Here is a 21,568-nt window from a genome sequence, read left to right on the forward strand (position 1 = left end):
TCGCAATTTAAGAAACCGCAAATAAATTGCGATTTCTTAAATTGCGAAAAAAGCAAAAACCTTAATGCATCCCAAAAAAGGGATTTGCATTCGCAAACGGCCGAATTTTGCGATTCGCACCGTTTGCGAATGCAAAAACCCTTAATGCATGTGCCCCACTGTTCGTAGTACCTGCCACACCTATCGAGACAATTGTTTTGTGTAATGCAGATTGGCAAAAGCTTGGCCTGCGACTTTGTATCTTTCTGGCTGTCAGTTCCAGACATTTGAAGAGGTTTGTTTTGGTGAAGCTCTCCACCGGGCGCAATACGATCACTGCTTGGAGTGGAGCGTCTGAGTCTTAGCCCAGCTGTCAATATTTTGGTGAGCCTCACTCTGTGAGGGGCTTGTGTGCAAGCGTCCATGCAGGATAAAGTTGGAGAGTTTCATGTTCCACGTGTGCCTAGCATTATTTGTCTGAAGACCCATGGCCTCTTATCTACAGAAAGGGAAAGTGCTTGCAGGATCGTGAAATACTTTCCTCCTGGTCCCGTTGAAACTGTCTAGCGAGGAGGAAGGGTAACACGCTCCCTCACTCAAGCCTCCGGTTTCACGCCCACTGCCTGCCTGACAGGCAGGTGGGGCCGTGCAAGCCTTGGGGGCTCGTTCCTGGTACAGGAGAGGCGAGCGGTGGGGAGAGGGGAGTGCACTACGAAAGGGGGACTGGAGTGCGCTGGGAGTAGTAGCGTGTGCCGCCCCCGTGTCCAGTCCCTGCTCTCAGCCCTGGGTCCTGAGGTGTGCGCGCTGTCAGAGCTGAAGCCCGCGCTACAGATGAGGAGTTGGGACAGGCTCTGAAGTCTCAGGAGAGTGTCCGGTACTGCAGCTTCTGGAGTGAAGCCGTGTCCCTCCTCAGACCGTGCGTGACGGAAAGAGCCTGTGCGCAAAGCATCCTGCGCCCTACGCGCAAAGGTCCCTGTCCCGCCTCCCCCAGAGAGCGCCTCGAAGGACTATATACACCCCTCAACCGGACTTCCAGACCTCTTGCCCAGTGACCGGCTAACGCTCCACCATGTTCCCGAGAGTGCTGTGTCAGCTGCTGGTGCCCTGCCTCCTCTTGCTCCCCGGTACCTCCCAGGGCCGGCGGCTGTCCCGCAGGCAGAGCCCCGGCTGCCCGGGGAGCTGTGAGCTGTCCCGCTGCCCCCGTCCTCAGGAGAACTGTCTGGCCGGAGAGGTGCGGGACTCGTGCGGGTGCTGCCCAGTGTGCGCCTCGGGCCTGGGGGAGGCCTGCGGGACCCGCGGGGCTCCCCCGTGCGGAGAGGGGCTGGAGTGCGAAGGTCCCAAGCGCAAGGTTCGTGGAGCCGCCGGCACCTGCGTCTGCACTTCCACCGAGCCGGTCTGTGGCAGCGACGGACGCACCTACCACAACCTGTGCCACCTGAAGGCGGAGAACCGGCGGACGCAGCTCACCGCCGGGCCCCCGGTCATCCACATACAGAAGGGGTCATGTGATACAGGTAGGAAACAAAAGCATGATCACCAACCATGTCCATGTGTAATCACAGGAAGCTTCAGCTTTGCTACAATATCCCCCTCTACATCCATACCTCCTTTAGATCAAGCGCTTTAAAAGGGCATGCAATGTCAGATACTGAGTACCTGCACTGCTTTAATTCGAAAAGGAGAGTACCATTACTTCTGCATATCAAACGGGTACTCTAGGAGAATGTATACGAGGAGGGGCTTCTATATGCCCATTTCACGTACAGCTGACCTAGATACCCTTAAATCAGAGAACATAACTAACTTTCACGCCCCACCCCCCTAATTCAGAGCGGGTGTTAGATAGGATGAGGCCACCGTGCTCACTACCCTCAAACCACAGCATGCTCCGCTACACAGTACCAACATTGTTCCCCGAGATTCCTCTAAAACCGTCCAGCTAAGACCACTTCTGAGCCGCTTGTCATCCACATACTAAAATCTCAAGTCTCACTCATCACGTGTGACACTCACTCGTTTAGGGAGCAGAGTCACACAGGAACATCAATGGTATCAATGGGTCAGCAGGTGCAGTGCTGTTAGGGCTCAAAGATTTTCTTAACTACTCAACAGAGGATTAGGTGGGCCATGGCATCTCTACTTCACCTTGACATCTCTGCTAGGCTCCTTGGCATCTCTGCTGCGACAGTTCACTCTTAACAGGCTGAATCTCACACCTGCTGAGTAAACCTAGAACTAGAAGTACCTCTGCAAAGCATCTCTTGGCATCCAAAGATGCTTCTGGGATCCGCACACCACAGAGGAGATTCCCCTTCAGCTAAGGGTAAGGCACTGTGTGCACACAGCAGAAGAATGCTTGACATCTTGGCAACAGTACATGTTACATATTTCACCTGGACATCTTATATTATACATACTAGGTGATTTTAATTTCTGTATCATTTTTTTTACTTAGGCTTTGGTATTATTCTAATCACTTTACATTTATTTGGAGCATATACATAATTTCTCTAACGTCATTTTATATGTTGTAATAAATACGTAAGTCTGTGTGATATCACTCCCTATGAGGTTATCAAGAGACGATTTGTCACTCATTACAGTTTTGAGAATTTGAAAGTATCGAAGGGTTCCTTTGACACTAGACTTGTTCACAGTACCTAATCTAACGAATACTAGAGGCCGAGCCAGAGTAGAGCCTGTTACAACTAGTCAGAATGGCAGAGTTCTTTACGATCCATACACCGAAGGGGTCCTGTGTCAACTGGAAGAAAGAGCTATGCTTACACGTGTCATAGCCAATCTAACGCGTGACCCAGAGCACGGTCACCAAAACCCTCCTGTCACACACACTCTCAGGGAACCTGTGTGCCAGGACCAGGCATGGTCACCATCTCTTACACACTACAGTATACAACATATAGAGGTAACATAGCTCATTCTGCCTGCAACCCAAAACCAGCCAACCTAGCTCCTTGAAGACCACCCTAACACCAGTCAATGTAACTCATCGATGACACCAGTAAGAAACAATCATGTTGCCCTACCATAGCATATCTAAGGCATGTTTGTCACATCCAGAGCCGGTTCACTGAGAGTCAGCGTCGCTTACACACAGAAGGGGTTTCTTGATACGGGGAAGGACCACCCATGGTTCTTGTAGCAAAATATCAGTAGGATACGGCAACAGGCAGAGCGAGTGTAACTTGATCAGATCCTATAAAACCAGTGCTTAATTTGAAAAAAAAATAAGTGCCTGGACTTTCCTCAGGAGATCACTGTAGCTTGCACCACACTCTGCCCCTGCCATGCTACCAATGATAGTAACAGCACAACTGCTAACACTCACACTCCTACAAGTGTGACAATTCAGACTATTTCAGGCTCCCAAAGCTATAAGAATAGCTTGGTCGGCATGTAATAGTCAACTGTTATGTATATTGCATTATTAATTAATAGTTGTTGAGGTCATATCTAAATTAGCCAGACAGCGCCACTCTGTGGCAGACTGTCACAAGCCTCGGTGTTCACAATTAAGTGCTGGTGCCGAGCACCGGAAAACACCGGCTCAAATTAAGCACTGCATAAAACCAGCCAGTTCAGCCTACTGTGTAACGTTAGCCATCGACACCCAGAAGTGAGCTGGCAGAGGGTTAAGGACCAACCACGGGTGCCAGAACCACCAGGCTAGACCCAGACTCAGCTCACTTAGAACCTATGGTCATCCTAAAGAGACCTATGAAAATTTCAAGCAAGTCTGCCCTGTTAATTAAAGAGACAGCTTACACCGCTAAATGGCGCCAGATGCTGCTGTGATTTCTCCTCCCAGGTGCACATGTTTCTTTAACTTAGAAGCAGCTCTCGTGCTATCTATGACCTGCATGAAGTTTTTGACCCAGGCCCCGGAAAAACATCTGACCTGCGTGGTTAACGGAGTTCAGACATCTCCAGCATATCTCACTTTTGATTCTACTGATTGAGCCATTGCTCCTCACACCAGGGTCACCAAGATCCAGCTATAGTACCTTTCTGAGGGGCCAGAGATGAACCAAGATAGCTTACCACAGAGACTCATCATGAACATATAGTAGAGGCCCTTAGACTGGGGATCTGAAAGAACAATGAACACCACCGAATCCAACAAGCGAACCGACCACAGCTCACGACAAGGCACCACATTGAGGAGAGACAAGACGGCACTACTGAAGCACCACTTTGGTCGCCAGACATAACAGCACCACACAAGAGGCAGCATAGCTTCAGGGGTAAATCCATGTTCCAGGTATTGTGTTTGTTGGTTATGAATGCATTCATAATATGTCACCGGAAGGAATCCCTCCCTCATTCTGCCTTGGCGTGACATGGAGTAGAGAAACGAAATAGGAATTGTCTCCTCGCCAGGGTCTGAACCCAGCACATATGTACACTTAGATCCTTGTAAAACGCCATTAGATAGGCAGCAACTGCAGTGTAATACCTTCAGTATGAATTGGTGCTCACCACCAGCCCTATCCCAGGGTTTACTTTGTTCACTCTAAGCCATGATGGTGACCCCACAAAAGCATCCATTGGAAAAAAAAGTCCGCAATCACAGCAGCGATGGGGCCAGAAAGCATGCCCTGAACATAGAATGCCTGTTGTTGTGCTACTCAAATTGCTGTAAGATTCCCTGACTCATCAGGTGCAATCCTGTTATCCCACATTTACAAAAAAAAACCTACTTCGAGGCATTAACATCTGGAGAACACAGCATACACCCAGTATCCTTGTTTCATTTCCCATTAACCATGTCTGTTCATTATTACTAAATGTAACCACTATACTGGCTCATATCTTTTCTGTAGTGATTCTGTTCAAAGTAATAAATACAAAAAGCAAACATAGGGGTCTTTGAGCTTGCACATCCATCCATAGATATGTGTAACACATTAGGTCAGTGGTTTTGTGGTCAGTGGTTTTGTGGTTTGGACAAATTTCCATTAGGAGGTCATAATTTCGTGTAATTTCAGGATTTCCTCATTGTGTTTGTTACACAAAATTATGCATTCAAACCACGTTGCATAATTACGCGCCTTTCATGGCAAAAATGTCTCATGAGCACACCGGAACAATGTAAACGACCCGAACTTGAGCAGTTGATTTTTGCATTGCTTGTATTTTTTGCACTGTTTGTGGCATAAACCGCTCAATCATGGCCAAAATGAGCTCCAGGCCTCCCTTTGCTCTAAAATATAGTGCCAAATGCTGGTATTGCATTTCGTCTAAATGCATATAACTTGCGTAATTTTTCTGACATTTTGCATAACTACCCAGAAGCGAATTTGGCGAATTTCGCACACCCCTAGTTATTAACACTAAGCCCAGCATCATTAGAGCTGCTCTGATAGTGAGCCCCTTATAAATGTTATTATGGCTATTATGATGATAAACGTTTAAGGTGTCACAGACCTACATACATCAACAAATGCATGTAACACATTAGATTAGAGGGTAGAAACTCAAAGGCTTTCTTTAAATTCGAATCTCAAGGTACCAAATGGAGAAGGGTTAGTCTGTGATCCCATAGGCAGTGCTTAATTTGTAAAAGAATAAGTACCAGAGCTCAGGTTTTTGGTTGAAAGACTGCTGCCGGCACTATCATGAATAGGAGTGTCGAATATTAAGTCTGCATAGTCTTGATGCCAACTCATGCCTCTTTCATCCATCACCATACAATCCCTGTCCCTTTATTGTCCCCCTTAAGGTACTTTTCCATCCTTTCTTTCTCTCATTGTCACTGTTGTTTGCCTTTCTCTTCCTCCTTCCTCCCACCTTTTTTTGTTTACACTCTGATTTTCTTGGTCAGAGTCTGATGTGCAAAAATGTGTGCCAGGCCCCAAAATGAGTGCCGGTGGGCCCCACCTGTAACCACTGGCTCAAATTAAGCACTGCCCACAGGTTTGCTCTGAAGGAGTTTTGCTGCCAGAATGTATGCTACGTGGTCATGTGTGATATTTCAGAATGGTTTTAGAGAACCAGAGAAAGCTTACCAATGTTTAGTAACGCATGCAAAAAAGTCACGATAAGTAAGCACATGCGTAAAAACACAGATCGTCAAGATACCATCTGCATATTTTAAACCCAGGATATCAGTAAGAGAGAGTGAAAAGTACTTTTGTTTTTTAGGGCATTATGTATCAGTAACTTTTGAGTTCAAGTTACGGACAGACAGTCCTTGTATTCCACCAGGCTTTTCCCTCGTTGGCTGGAGCCTTTGAGTCTGGTTTTAAAAGGCCAGGTGCCGTATTATGGAAAGTGCCCCAGGGGCGCAATGGGCATGTGGGCCTACCTTGCAGGCTCTTTGGTATTACAGAAAGGGCTGCAGGTGCTTGTACTGCCCTTTATGAGTGAAAAAGGCTTTATTTCGATACGTAAATATCTTAAAAGCAATACATTACAAAATGCAATTTCAAGAATTAAAAAATTACATACATACATAATTTCATAAAACAGTCAGATAAAAATACAATAAATAATTAAAATAAGATTAAATTGAGATGGAAAGCCTTTTTGCTCGAATCATCCAAGCCCATTTTAGGAATTTGGAGACAGCGCAGACAATAAAAGGGGAAGTATCAGTTAATAAAATGCGGAGAGCCACCAAATGTTGTCTAGTGCCAAGGAGCCTGCATAGGGGTACCAGCCAGCGCTTCCTTGGGGCACGGTAGTCGGGACATTCAAAAAGGAAGTGTGCCACTGTCTCAACCCTTGTAAGACACACCGCACAGAAAGCTGAGGGCTGAGCCGTTGGGGATCTCCACCTAGACACCAAGACAGCCAGAGGTAAGGTGCCCACTCTGAGTTTAAAATAGAGGGCCCTATCCAGGGGAATGGAGATTAAGTCCAGGTAGGGCTCAAGTGCTACAACGTCTTTAATTCGTAGAAATGCAGCGGTTGAATTGCAATGGCGGGGATAGCAAATGAGTTTGTTGGTTACCCAGTCCCAATATATCTTTTTTAGGGTGGCTTTTGGAGGGGCAGAGCGGGTAACCCAGCAGTCTTCCAAGCCCAACTCCACCAGGAGGCTCTTGATGTCTCTTAACCATTTTATACGATGCCATCCTTCCATTGCAATTACTTCAGACAGGCCAGCTGCGTAGGAGGCTAGCTCCGGTACCCTCCATAAACGGGCCCACAAGAGCAGAGGCCGCAATCGCGCCTGGTCCGTGATCGATTTGCAGCCCGTGTCCCGAAGCACTGGGACAGTAGGTGTGCTTGTTGGAAGTAGCAAAAGATCTTTCAAAAATTTGTTTTCTGCTCTACCCAGTGCCTCTAAGTTTGTGGAGCCCCACAACTCCGCCCCATACAAAGCCGCTGGAACCCCTCTGGCTTTGTAAATGTCTATTGCTGGGGAGATACAATGTTTAGAGGAAGAACGGTGTTCCCTGAGTATGGCACCCGCCACCCTTTTATGGTTAAGTAACATCTTATTAATGTGTGGGGTCCAACTCATAGAGTTACTAAGGCGAATCCCCAAGTAATCAAACTCGAGGACCCTTTCCAGTGTGACAGAATTTAGAAACGGGGTGGCCCAGGGTTTTTTGGAGGGTTCATGGATAGAAATTTAGTCTTGTCCACATTAATTTTGAAGCCCCCGAGGGAGCAAAACTCCTTGAAACGAGTGAGGAGCTTTTGGAGACCCTGCGGTGGTTTGGCGATGAGCAAGGTGTCGTCGGCAAAGAGCAAGGTTGGTATCCGGGTGCCCGCCAGGGACGGGGCGTCTGCGGGTTCCTTGAGCAGATATTCAACCACACCATTCACATATAATGAGAATAGTGTGGGGGCCAGCACACAGCCCTGGTGGACACCCCTTTGCACTGGGATTCTGTTGGTTTTCTCCCCGTCCTTGCCCCACCGCACCTGTGCTTAGTTATCTGAATGGAGTTTGACAAGAAGTGACAGGATGTAGGCGGGTAGTCCCAGCCCCTGCAGGACCCTCCAAAGCTCCTCCCTTGGTACCAGGTCAAAGGCAGTCTTCAGGTCAATAATGGCCAAATAAAGACTGCCCTTGCCCAGCACCACCACCTTCCAGTACAGGAGGGTCAACCTAAAAGCTTGTTCTATCGTCCCCGTACCTGTACGAAAGCCCGCCTGGAAGTCTGACAATATCTTGTGTTCCTCAGCCCATTGGAGGATCCTCCCCAGAATTGCCTTCCCTGCCACCTTTTGAGAAGAGTCGATCAGACTGATTGGCCTGTAGTTGGCGGGGCTGTCCCGACATCCCTTTTTGTAAATCGGGACAACCTCCGCCCCCTTCCAGGAATCAGGTACTGATGCACCCCTCATAATTGCGTTTAGTAAAGTGGCAACCAGTTTGCCCCATACCTTGGGATTGGCACGGAGCAAATCACCGGGTATCCCATCAGGCCCCGCAGCTTTTAGTGGGGCCACGGACTTGATTACTGCTTCTACCTCCCTCTCGGTGAAGTCATCCGTATCACTGACCATTAGATCGTTCACCTTGGAAAAGGAATCGCTAAGAGCCCCTACAGGGTGGGAGTAAAGAGCCTCAAAATGAGTATACCAGAGGTGGGTGGGGATGTTGCAAGTAACAAGCGACCCATCTGGCCTATTCTTGTTCTTAATCAGACTCCAAAAGCTCCTTGCGTCCTTTCCCTTACTTGCGGTCAAAAGATCTTCCCAAAACTTTACCTCCCATTCGTTTTTAGCCGCCTTTATGGTCAGGGAATATTCTTTCCTGGCTGATCTAACAGCAATTGGGGACTTAGATTTAACTGCCTCTATCAGGGCCATTTTCTTGTGCCTGCATTTAGTTGTATACCAGCCCTGTTTTGTCCAGGGGTCTTTCCTGTTGGACGTACTCCGGGCACCACTGGGTAAAACAAAGAGTTTGCCCAGTGCACCAATTAGGGCACAAAAGACCTGCATGGCCTCCTTTGGTGCACTAGGCAATAGGCTCAGTTTGCTCTGAGCCTCGACCAGCAGGACCCCTATAGTAGAAAGTTTCTCGTTGGACAGGGCGATGTTGGGCCATTTTAGCCGTCTCTCACAGTTAGATACCATAAATCTCGGGGTATTAGGTGCCAGCAATGATCGTTTGGACCTATCCATATCCCTAAGCCACCCTGGGGTCAGATCGAGAGACAGGAGATTATGGTCGCTATCAATACTCTCAATAATCCTCATGTCGCTGTGGAAAAGTAAATTTTGCCATGTTCTGTGTCCCTACGCCTCATCCATCATATGTTATGTGTGCATGAACAATATGCATATGTTACTCCCCATGTCTGATCAAGACGCAATTATAGTTGTGTCCACCTCTGGTATGTCATTTTCCAGTCCTCGTGAATACTACGAATATTAGGCCTATGTAAAGCTACGTTGCCACGTTTCTCAGTGTGCACGTTATTTCATTATAAAGTTCCCGTTTCCAGGCCTCAAAAGGGCCCGGACATCAGATTCAGCTCCTGTCTCCTGAAAGCCTCGCTAAGGAGCGATACAGCCCCCACCTGTATCCTCGACCTTTCACTCACTTCCTGCCTCGCAGTGCCCGGTGCAGCTTGGCTCTGCCTCTGAGTCTGCCAAAAGTATGTTATAGTTCCAGTTATCAGTTCAGTCCTCCTTCCCTGCATTCCTAAGCTACTGAACTGCATCAATAGTTTCCGTCATTGTCTAGCCTTCTCGTCTCCACGTTAGAGAAATACTGCATTTAATGGTCATTTAATATTCTTCATCACGCACTACATGTAGAATAATGCATGGTCCAGTCTTAGAGTCAAGTTAGCTTTTCCCCTCATGACTTCTAGTTTATATCAACATGTTCCCTAAACATTAGATACCAGATAGGGTTTAGGTACATGTCGCTCCGACCCTCCAGACTTTAGTCTCTGCTCCTAGCACAGAGTTCATAGCCCCCAGCTTCTCCTAGTAATACGTCATTGCCAGTTTGCGCGCACCACCAGGTTAGAGGTCCCGGCTCCTTAGGTAGCCCCCTCCTATGTTTCCGCCCCATTCATGACATATTCTGTTACGTTTGCACCACATGTCTATGTACACGCCCAGTTACACCTACTTTTACTGTTATCTTTCGCGACTGCTACGCGTCACGCCTTCTGCTCCACCCACTGCTACGCCTACTGCAATGTAATGCTATGTGTTTGCGCTATGTATATAAGTTCATGTATTGTTATGAAAAGTTAGCGCGCTCATCCCAGACCCGGCCCCAGCAGCTGCTGGGTCATCCTATGCAGGTTGTCCTGATCCTGTCCTTATGCTGTATTAAACCTGCAGAAACTCCTACTACCTCGAATCTTGACTCTTATTTATTGAGCTATCTGTTATGATTTATGCCTAGTCAAAAATAGGGTATTATTTATTTATTTACCACATAATGGCGCCCGAATAGGGACTTGCCCTTTCCCCACGCGTCGGTGAAGCCACGCCGACCCCCTGACCCTCTACAGTCGTGACGGAACTCTTCTGCGCAGTGGCAGATATTTCTGCTCAAGTATCCCTCAGGCCCACGGAGGAGACGGAGGAGGCGGTCCAGCATCCGAACGAGACGGTGGAGGAACGCGGCGAGTCCCGACCAGAGCCCAAGCCGAGAGTCCAAGGTCCGAGGTATCCGGAGGCCCACCCGTAACTGAAGTCCGAAGTCCGTCGTCGTCAGCCCAGTCCCGTCCGAGGCCTTCCGTTCTTGCTGCCCGGTGAGTACCATTGCTGGGGTAGTATCTAGACAGGACCAATCTAAATTGACTCCTGGTCCGTGGGTTGGTGGTACCCAGACTCACAAACGAAGTGTTCACCTAGGTGGATACGGGTCTTGATGCGTTCCTTTATGGGACCGGTATGTTCCGTACTGTTTCAGCAGTGCATCCAGTAATTCTAGTCTGTTCCGTTCTCGAGAAATTCTGTTCTGTTTCTGTTCTCAAGTATTCCAGGTAATATTCTGTTCGAACTGTTATGTTATGATATTGTTTAATGTAATTCCAATGTCGTGGTATGCCTGAATTGTTTTCCCAATTGTTATTGTTCTTCGTGTATTGTATTGTGTTCCGATTCAAGTTTACAATGCCGCTCTTTTCAAGATTACGTCAGCTAAAAACTAGAAAGGGTTTATTAGAAGAAGCAGTTCCTGTCCCGCCTAGGGACAGTCCAGGTCACTTTATGTATCAGAAACATGGCATAAGCGCCATATTGTATCTAGATTTATGGGTAGAGTATACCAAACAGTTAGAAGAAAAGTATAGATGGCCCGTATCGGGTACATGGGATGCCGAATGTATCATGCGAGTAGAAGAAGCATTATGGAAAAAGAAAGCCAGACAGTCACAGAAAGATGCCATCGAGTTATGGCGTAAAGAAGCGCATAGAAGAACCGAAAAGGAAGTCAGAAAGTCAGAGTTAAGTAGAGAATCCCAAGAACGAGCCCAAGAAAGAGAATTAATCGAGATAGGTGAACGAGTCAAAGCCGAACAGTCAGACAGACAGAGGCATGCCCTCATTAAGGGTATGTATCCTCTTCTTGCCGAGGGCTTGCCAAAAGCGACCCCAGAGGCATCCAGTAATTTCCCGCCACCATTACTTCCGACCAAGCTACGTCACAAACCGACCGCAGCTGATATTTTTATTTCGTCCTATTTGGACGACACAGTCCCAGAATACGCAAATCCTGTTCGCGCTCCGCCAGTCCCTGTAAATCAGGCACTTCCCGCTCCTCCAGACACCGGAGTACCTGTTACGGTACCCCCGGTCCAGCCCGCCATACAAGTCCAGCCTACATTTCCATTTCCCACTCTGCCAGGACGTAGAGCCTCAGTAGACGACTCCAGTTTAGGGGCCGCAGGGGGAGGTCCTCCTCAAACCCCGCCGCCACACAAGCGTTTAACGTTAGCCGAATTACATGCACAAGCATCACAGCGTACGCCTAGGTATCAGTCTGTTGCAGAAATAAGAAAATCCCTTGCCGAATGTTGCTATGATCCAGTCCCAGGCGAGGATAATATGGTTTTATATTCATTTCGCGTAAGAAAGGTGGCCGAGTATCTAGTCACCTTACCGAATATGAAAGAAGATCTAGACAGAATATATCGTTTCATCCGTACAGGGGATGATCCAGAAAGTATTAGCGAGACTATGTCTCAAAGGAAAGCCGAGATCCAGCTCATGATATTAAAGTTCCTGATCAATTGTCTAATAAGAGAACAAGATTACCCGTCTAAAGATTCCGCCGAAATGAGAATCCTGACAAGGTGGAGTGATAATATAGCCGAGGGTAAGCACAAGACCGTCGGTGCTATGGAGAGTATGTACAAGAAAATCCGTAAAGAGATAATAAAGATACACGAACAGCGTAAAGCAGCACAAGTAAGCGAGAAAGAAAGTATCTCTGATCCCGAAGAAGAAGAGGACGAGAATCCCGCCAGAATAGCGTATGTAGGAAAATGTAGATTTCCAGATCGCCATTTACGCCTAGAACCCAAGTCTATTTTTCATCATTCAGCACCAGAACAAGGTTCTCTAGAACAAGTATTTCAAGCTACCGATCACATTCTGAAATCACGAATCGGTTATAGTGAGTTAAGTACCATGCATGAACAAGAACTAGCCCGATCAGCAGTCCGATGGATTACTGATTCTACCACTTTTCCAGACGAAATAGTGGCACAAATGTTTCTGAAAATGCCCCCAGCCGAGCAACGACTGGTGGGTATGTATATGATTCAGCACCTCATTACTCTGTATGAGGGTCAACACTCTGATCCAGGTCCGTTACATGATATCCTGAACGAGTTACTCCAGTACAGATGGAGAGGTCTAGGTACCGATTTAATTAGTGTCATTCTAGAACAACGTCACAAATATAGAACGTTCTTGAACCCGCATTTTGTTCATGTCTCACCCCCAGAAAGTAAACCGTTTTACATAGACAGACAGAATCCGTTACGAGAAGTCCACCCAGTCAGAGGGACGGGTGGCGAAATGCAACGAGTGTTTGTATACACTCCAATAACAAAGATGGAACTTCTTGAAATGAAGAAATTAATTCCCTGTCATGACAAAGATCCAGCGGGGTTCCATAGAGAATTAAAAGACATGCTCCGTATGGGAGAATATACTTACCCAGATATCATTAAAATGTTAAAGGTCCTGTTACCCGCAGGGGTGTATGAAAAGTTAAAGGAAAAAGAATGGGAGGTGGGAGAGAAAAAGATCGATTGGACAGCTCTAGAAGCTGAAGACAAGGCACGAGTACCAGGTACCGGTCTTGGAGATAAATGTAAAGAGTTACCAGAATTATTGATACAAGTTTTACCCAGATTATTGACAACGAGAAAAGAAGACTGGGATGCAATCTCAGCCTGTAAACAGAAACAAGACGAAGATATTAGTGATTTTTATTCTAGATTTGAAAAATGTTTCAGTATCAACAGTGGTCTCAAGACAAGTAGTGAGTCATACCCTCACCTTTTCGTTACTAAATTAGTCAAGAATTCAAGTCCCCAAATTAAAAATCGAGTTTTGAAAGTCGAAAGCACCTGGCAAGCAAATACTCCGTCCCAGATGCTCCAGATGCTCCAATACCACCAGAATAGAATCAGAGAAGAGCAAGAACACGAGAGAAAACGTATGAAAGACACGAAAATGAAAGTGCTAGTTGCACAATCTGTTCCTCAAGACAGTCAGAAGAGGGGTCCGAATCAAGCCAGTCATCCTGCAGCTCCCGTTAAAGGGAACTGCAATTATTGTAAACAGCCAGGTCATTTTATAAACGAGTGTGCAGTTCTGAAACACAACATAGCTACTGGTAAGACTAAAGAAAGACCACGTCCGCCTAGACAAGAACAAGTTTCACAGACTCCTCAGTCACAGAATGCACAACAGACAGTTACAGTACCGCAGCCTATTGCTGCAACACAGCACGTTACATCGCAGATGTACCAGTATGCACAGTCCGAGTATCCAGAGTATCAGCCATATTCATGAAACAGCCTAGAGAGGGAGGTAGGCTTGCCTCTCATCGAGATACCTGTAGATCAAGAAGGTCCCTATGTTCACAGTCAAGTATTAAGGAAAGACAGAAAGTTTTTGATCGATACAGGGGCAAGTAGGACCACAATTAGTCATGCCGAAGTTCCAGGGGCTCCGCTCTCAGGCTCAAGAAATGTTTCCCTTGGATTTTCAGGAAAGCCAATAGTTAACGAGATATCTAAGCCAGTTACTTTAGAAGTAGGTCCATTGTCCCGTACTACTGATCTGTTACTTACTAAGTCATGTCCAGAAAATCTATTAGGCATTAAGACACTGAAAGAATTAGGTGCAGTTATTTGCTGTTCCCCAGAGTGAATACGTCTGTTCCTACGTGACTTTAAGGGTCACTATGTATTACGAGATTTTGATTCCAGACTGTCTAATGTTCCGCAGCATCTATGGGCACAAGGTCCAACAGATGTAGGTTATATGCAAATCACACCCTATCGTGTGACTCTCAAACCAGGTGTAGTGTTACCACGAATCAGACAGTACAGATTGCCACCTGAGGCTGTAGCAGCCTTATCCAAAATTATTGACGAGCTCATGGCTCAAGGAGTAGTTGTAGAAACTGACTCCAATGTATGTAATTCTCCGATCATTCCAGTCATGAAACGTACTGATCCAAATGCACCCCCAGTATATCGATTAGTGATTGATTTACGAGAGCTTAATAAATGTATTATTCCTCAGTACCCAGTAGTCCCAGATATCTCTTCCCTATTAACAGCCATTGATTCTGAAGCCACGTTCTTCACTGTCATAGACCTCAAGAACGCATTTTTCAGTGTTCCTATTCATCCAGACAGCCAGTTTCTTTTCGGATTTTGTTTAAATGGAAGGAGCTATATGTTCACACGCGCTCCTCAAGGTTTCACAGAAAGTCCTAGTATTTACAGTCAAGCACTTAAGAGACAACTAGACAACATTCACATGCCAACTGACACTGCCCTGCTCCAGTATGTCGATGATCTACTGATCACAGCCCGTTCTGAACGTGCTTGCGAGCGAGCATCACTTACAGTCTTGTATTTTCTAGCCGAGATGGGGCACAAGGTGTCCCCTTCGAAGCTTCAATTCTGTGTCCAGCAAGTGGTCTACTTAGGACACTTACTGTCCAAGAGGGGTAGGCAGTTGACACCCGACCGTATCCAGTTAATAGCGAGTCTTCCCCAGCCCAGAACCCAGAAGGAGGTACGTGCCTTTATCGGCCTTACTTCTTATTGTAGACAATGGATTCCCCAGTATGCATTTCTAGCCAAGCCACTGATACAGTTAACGACACAGGAGGCAGCCGTATCGACTGTCCTCCCTTGGACATCTGAACACACACTTAGTTTCAACGAGTTAAAGAAAGCCCTATGCCAAGCTCCAGTTCTAGCTACACCGAACTACAGTAAGCCTTTTACACTTTTCGTTACTGAACGTGAAGGTACAGCATTATCTGTTCTTACACAAGATCAAGCAGGACAATACAAGCCCTGTGCTTACTTTTCTAGCACATTAGATCCAGTCGCCCAGGCGTTGCCTGCGTGCCTTAAGTCAGTTGCAGCCACCGCACTAGCTATCAGACAAAGTGATTCCATAGTTTTAGGACATTCCCTGACAGTACAAGTTCCACATTCCGTGGAAGTTCTTTTAAACCGAACACAAACTCAGCACTTGACAATTGCACGTTTAACAGGTTATGAATTGACACTGTTCCAGCCACACATAGAAATTAGACGCTGCAACGTTCTGAATCCTGCTACACTGTTACCATCAGTCAGTTTGAACCCTGACCCACATGACTGTGTGGAAGTAGTTAACATTACGACAAAGCCAAGACAAGACCTGACAGACATTCCGTTACCAGATCCTGACCTGACACTTTATGTGGATGGTTCATGTATGAGAACTAGTACAGGAGAACTAGTCGCCGCGTATGCAGTGACTACCGACACCGAAGTTATTGAAACACACCGTATTGATACCCTGTCCGCTCAAGCAGCAGAGCTAGTTGCTCTGACACAAGCCTGTATACACGCCAAGAACCTGAAAGTTAATGTTTATACAGATTCACGTTACGCATTCGGAGTTGTACACGACTTCGGAGTGCTCTGGCAGGAGAGAGGTTTCATGACTTCTCATGGAACCAAGATTCAGCATGGTCTCCTTATTCAAGCTCTGTTAGATGCCATACATTTACCGACATCCATTGCTATCATGAAATGCAAAGCACATACGAAAGTTACTGACATTATTTCCCAAGGTAACGATCTAGCAGACCGCACAGCCAAGCTTACAGCACAGACTCTAGACATTCCAGTTAATCAGACACATACTCCAGATCCGACTACATGCATGACAGTTAAGGACCCTACACAAGATGTCATAGATATCCAGTTACATGCTACTCCCGAGGAAATCAAGAAATGGTCCGAACAAGGAGGGGTCCAGACAGATCAAGGATGGTTAACAAAGGGTAGAGCCACATGGTTTCTCCCCGACTCTATGGTTCAAGTCATTATCAATACCGCACATAGTCCAGCACATTTAGGAGAAAAAGCTATGTTAGACAGTATCCAGAACATTTGGTTCAACAAGCATTTACGAGCTGCAGCCAAGCAGAAAGTCCGTACCTGTATGATATGTTGTCAGTTTAATCCAGGTAAAAGTGTCCCGGTGGAACAAGGTGGTTTCCAGCCTCCTGACCACCCTTTTGAGGTCCTCCAGATGGATTATATTCAAATGGAGCGATGTCGAGGTTTCAAGTATGTCCTTGTAGTAGTATGCGCTTTGTCCAGGTGGACAGAAGCATATCCAGTCCCAGATTACACAGCCGCGACCACTGCCAAGCAGTTGGTTCGTGAATTCTTCCCTAGATATGGACTCCCTAGAGTCGTATATTCTGATAACGGTCAGCCATTCTCCTCAGAGTTAATGAAGCATGTTTCCCTGTTGTTAGGGTACCAGTGGAAGTTCCATTGTGTACGCCATCCTGAAGCAGCCGGTCTAGTCGAGAGACATAATCAGACCCTGAAAATCCGTATTGCAAAAGTTTGTAAAGAAAAAGGTGTGGATTGGCTAGTAGCTCTGCCAGTTGCTTTATTTTATATGCGCATGGTCGCACATTCCAGATCAGGTCTGTCCCCGTATGAGGTCGTATTCGGCCGCCCCCCTAACATGTGGGGTACTCCTAGACCCCGAAGTATTACCGATGTTTCATGTAATATGTTGACAGATTACCTAGCTTCCTTGATGTCTGCCCTCAACTCATGTCGTTCACAGGTTGCCGCCGCCTTTCCAGACAATACCGAGGTGGCACCGCATGAAATCGTTCCAGGTTCCCTTGTGATGGTCCGGAATTTTGACAGATCAAGTCCGCTGGAACCTCGTTGGAAGGAGCCACGTCAGGTCCTCTTGACCACCCGTACTGCCGTCAAGCTGGAAGGCAGGAAGGGGTGGGTCCACCTTTCTCATGTAAAACTTTTCAATGGATTGAAACCCGTTTCTAAAAACATTTCCAAGGAGTCCCAGGATTTTAAAGACTGCCAAGACATTGTTTTAAAGGACTGTCCCGCAAAAGACATTGTTACAACCCCTTCCCTGTTAGAGAAAACTCCGCAACAGGAGTATAAGCAAAAACTACGGTCTAGTAAGTCAGTCAGTTTGATTGTATAAGTCCTCCCCTAGGTGAAACGGTTAGATTGTTTCTGACATGTATAAAATAGACCCCCATAGTGAGAGAGTCAGTAAAAACTCAATTCAATGTATCGTTTTTCTAAGTTTCATATTATTCATCAGCCTAATGATTTCCTGCACCAGTTATGCCTTTTTCCTATATTTTCCAGTTTCTCATGTAAATAAGTCTGCTAATGCTACAGTAGAGCACACGTTTAGTGATCTGCCTCCTCACGAATATTCTTACCGCCTCGCTATGCGTAATAATTCATTTATCCGTATGTTACATTATTCACACCAGACCAGCAATGCCACTAATTGTTGGGTGTGTGGTCGACTCCCCCCTTTCCAGACACCGAAGGGAGTTCTGCCACTCTTTCCTTATCCTTTTTCACATAATGGTTCGTGTGGAGCATGGTCCACGTTAACGTCATCTGCAACAGATATGTCTTTTCTTAACAGTACATGTTTCCCAGACAAGCAAGGTCTCCCCCACAGAACCGGGTTAGATCTAGAAAATGAAGTGTATAATTTAGGTAATTATTCGTCGAATTTCATGGTCCTGAATGTTCAGTCTGATACTACTCCAGACTCACCTGCTATTTCAGTACTACCAGTCAAAGGCGAATTATGTGTCCGTAATTATGGTTCTGTACACGTAGGCCATAGTGAATGTACTACTGTTATCCAGTATAGTGACAGTGGGAAATCTAATTTTAAAGCCTCACGTCATTCTTATTTTGTTTGTGGTCAAACTGCATATGTTCGTCTGCCCCTCGATTGGGAGGGAACCTGTTATATTGCCTTCCTACTGCCGCCTGTTTTTATAGCCCCACCTGACTACCATAGGAATTCCTTCCTAGTACACACTAGACACAAGAGATATCTCCCGATTGTCGATTATACTGAAACTGCCGCAGAGCAATTCATTGATATAGATAAAGGTGTTTTCCCTTATTTAGGCACAGTTGTAAATAGTAAGCTAATTCGTAGATTAACAAGAACCCTTGAAGCAGTAGTAGATGAGACTGCCTCTGCTCTAGGTAACTTAACTGAAGAGCAATCCTTTATGAGAATTGTCGTTTTACAGAATCGTCTCGTCCTTGACGTCATACTGGCCGATAGGGGCGGGGCCTGTAGAGTCCTCGGATCTAGTTGTTGCATTTTCATTCCAAATAACGCGCCGTCTGTTTATTCAGCTATAACCAGACTCCATAAAATTGCCCATCTGTTACATCAAGATCCAGGCACCTGGACATGGTCCGGTTGGTTCTGGAATATAATTTCCGCATGGGGATGGAAAGTCCTGTCCTTTCTAGGTATTGCAGTAGCGATCATATTTAGCTGCTGCCTCTGTATACAATGTGGCCCTGCGATTTGCGGCATTTGCGCTACCTCTTGTATTCCTAGTCCCAAGCCCCGTTCTAAATCCCGTTCCAAGACAATTCGAGACGAGCAAATGGTACTGTATGAAATGATAGATGGTATCATGAATATTGATGTTTCCTGATGGAAACGTAGTGACAAGGAGGGAATGTGGAAAAGTAAATTTTGCCATGTTCTGTGTCCCTACGCCTCATCCATCATATGTTATGTGTGCATGAACAATATGCATATGTTACTCCCCATGTCTGATCAAGACGCAATTATAGTTGTGTCCACCTCTGGTATGTCATTTTCCAGTCCTCGTGAATACTACGAATATTAGGCCTATGTAAAGCTACGTTGCCACGTTTCTCAGTGTGCACGTTATTTCATTATAAAGTTCCCGTTTCCAGGCCTCAAAAGGGCCCGGACATCAGATTCAGCTCCTGTCTCCTGAAAGCCTCGCTAAGGAGCGATACAGCCCCCACCTGTATCCTCGACCTTTCACTCACTTCCTGCCTCGCAGTGCCCGGTGCAGCTTGGCTCTGCCTCTGAGTCTGCCAAAAGTATGTTATAGTTCCAGTTATCAGTTCAGTCCTCCTTCCCTGCATTCCTAAGCTACTGAACTGCATCAATAGTTTCCGTCATTGTCTAGCCTTCTCGTCTCCACGTTAGAGAAATACTGCATTTAATGGTCATTTAATATTCTTCATCACGCACTACATGTAGAATAATGCATGGTCCAGTCTTAGAGTCAAGTTAGCTTTTCCCCTCATGACTTCTAGTTTATATCAACATGTTCCCTAAACATTAGATACCAGATAGGGTTTAGGTACATGTCGCTCCGACCCTCCAGACTTTAGTCTCTGCTCCTAGCACAGAGTTCATAGCCCCCAGCTTCTCCTAGTAATACGTCATTGCCAGTTTGCGCGCACCACCAGGTTAGAGGTCCCGGCTCCTTAGGTAGCCCCCTCCTATGTTTCCGCCCCATTCATGACATATTCTGTTACGTTTGCACCACATGTCTATGTACACGCCCAGTTACACCTACTTTTACTGTTATCTTTCGCGACTGCTACGCGTCACGCCTTCTGCTCCACCCACTGCTACGCCTACTGCAATGTAATGCTATGTGTTTGCGCTATGTATATAAGTTCATGTATTGTTATGAAAAGTTAGCGCGCTCATCCCAGACCCGGCCCCAGCAGCTGCTGGGTCATCCTATGCAGGTTGTCCTGATCCTGTCCTTATGCTGTATTAAACCTGCAGAAACTCCTACTACCTCGAATCTTGACTCTTATTTATTGAGCTATCTGTTATGATTTATGCCTAGTCAAAAATAGGGTATTATTTATTTATTTACCACATCGCACAGGGTACTCCATAGACGTACATCGAGAAGAATATAATCTATTCTCGATGTATGATTGGGCCTATTGTATGTATGTGCGCCCTGCACATCCGATTTGGACCTCCCGTTTACCGCCCTTAGGTCAAATTCCAAATTGAGTGCGTTGATCTGTAAAGCCACTTGCGTCCATTTCTTAATGGGGGGCAGGGCCAAGGCCGGGATCCCCCTTTTCGCATCCTCCTCCTCCAAGCCCAACACATCGTCAAGACCAAGGGGCTCGAACGTGCAATTAAAGTCACCCGTCACCATAGTGCTCGAGGTCCTTGGCCGTTTTCTTAACAGGTCTTCCAGGAGTGCTATGGTGGCCGATTGCACTCCTCCCCTTGTGCCTCTGGCGTAGACGTTGTAAATGTCTAGCTGGATGCGACCCCGGGAATCCTTCAGCATGATGTTGAGTATGTCAGGGGAGTTTGTAAAATGCTCCTCCACCCTGCAGTCCAAAGAGACTGCAACCCAGATGAGGAGAACCCCTGAAGGGCGCCCCCTCCCTGCCAGGGGCTTGACCACGGGGATAAAGTGTGATGAATAGCCCACCTTGTGACGGGGCTCCAAGGCCCATGTCTCTTGGAATATGCAGATGGAGTAACCCTCCACGAGGGCACTCCATTCTGGCAACTCCAACTTCCTATCAATGCCCGCGATGTTCCAGCTGAAAATCCTAAGAACTGGATCCGTCACAGCTGGAGCAGCGTCGGGAATTGGTTCGTTCTCACCCGCCACAGGTTCCTGTATCACTAGGGTACTAACCCCTTCTTGCTCGGCTCGAGCCTGGCTTCTCTCATGCGGGGGTGTGGGGATTTTGCTGAACAAAAGGGGAGTGACAGGGGCAGCAAGCAGACTGCTCAGATCGAGGTCTCCCGCAGCAATGTCATCTCCAACCAACTTCACAGGATTTGGTTCGGTTCAATATCCCAAGGGGCTCCGCCCAGTTGATTGCCAGGCTGCCTGAGGATAGAACAGAGGTTTGGTAGGGAAGTCGAAGTAGTTAATGTTGTTGTTCTGCCCTGACCCAAAATCTCGACCAGTCAAAAGTGGGGTTATTCTTGGGTAGAAGAATGTTAGATCCACTATGCTGATTCCCTGCCCACCAAGATTAGGATTTGAGTCGCAGATGGATTG

General features: G+C 46.6%; 1 protein-coding gene across 1 annotated transcript in view; it reads left to right on the plus strand.

The window, feature by feature from the left end:
- The first annotated feature begins 682 nt into the window (after positions 1–682).
- The window catches only part of LOC144791715 (serine protease HTRA1-like), a 543,465-nt gene continuing 522,579 nt past the window's right edge, over positions 683–21,568 (plus strand). The window contains exon 1 of the mRNA XM_078666481.1: positions 683–1,493. Within this exon, the coding sequence (XP_078522607.1) occupies positions 1,049–1,493 (445 nt within the window). The 5' untranslated portion in view covers positions 683–1,048. The remainder of the gene's footprint in view (positions 1,494–21,568) is intronic.

This window comes from Lissotriton helveticus, chromosome 11 (genome assembly GCF_964261635.1).
Source record: "Lissotriton helveticus chromosome 11, aLisHel1.1, whole genome shotgun sequence".
Taxonomy (NCBI): domain Eukaryota; kingdom Metazoa; phylum Chordata; class Amphibia; order Caudata; family Salamandridae; genus Lissotriton; species Lissotriton helveticus.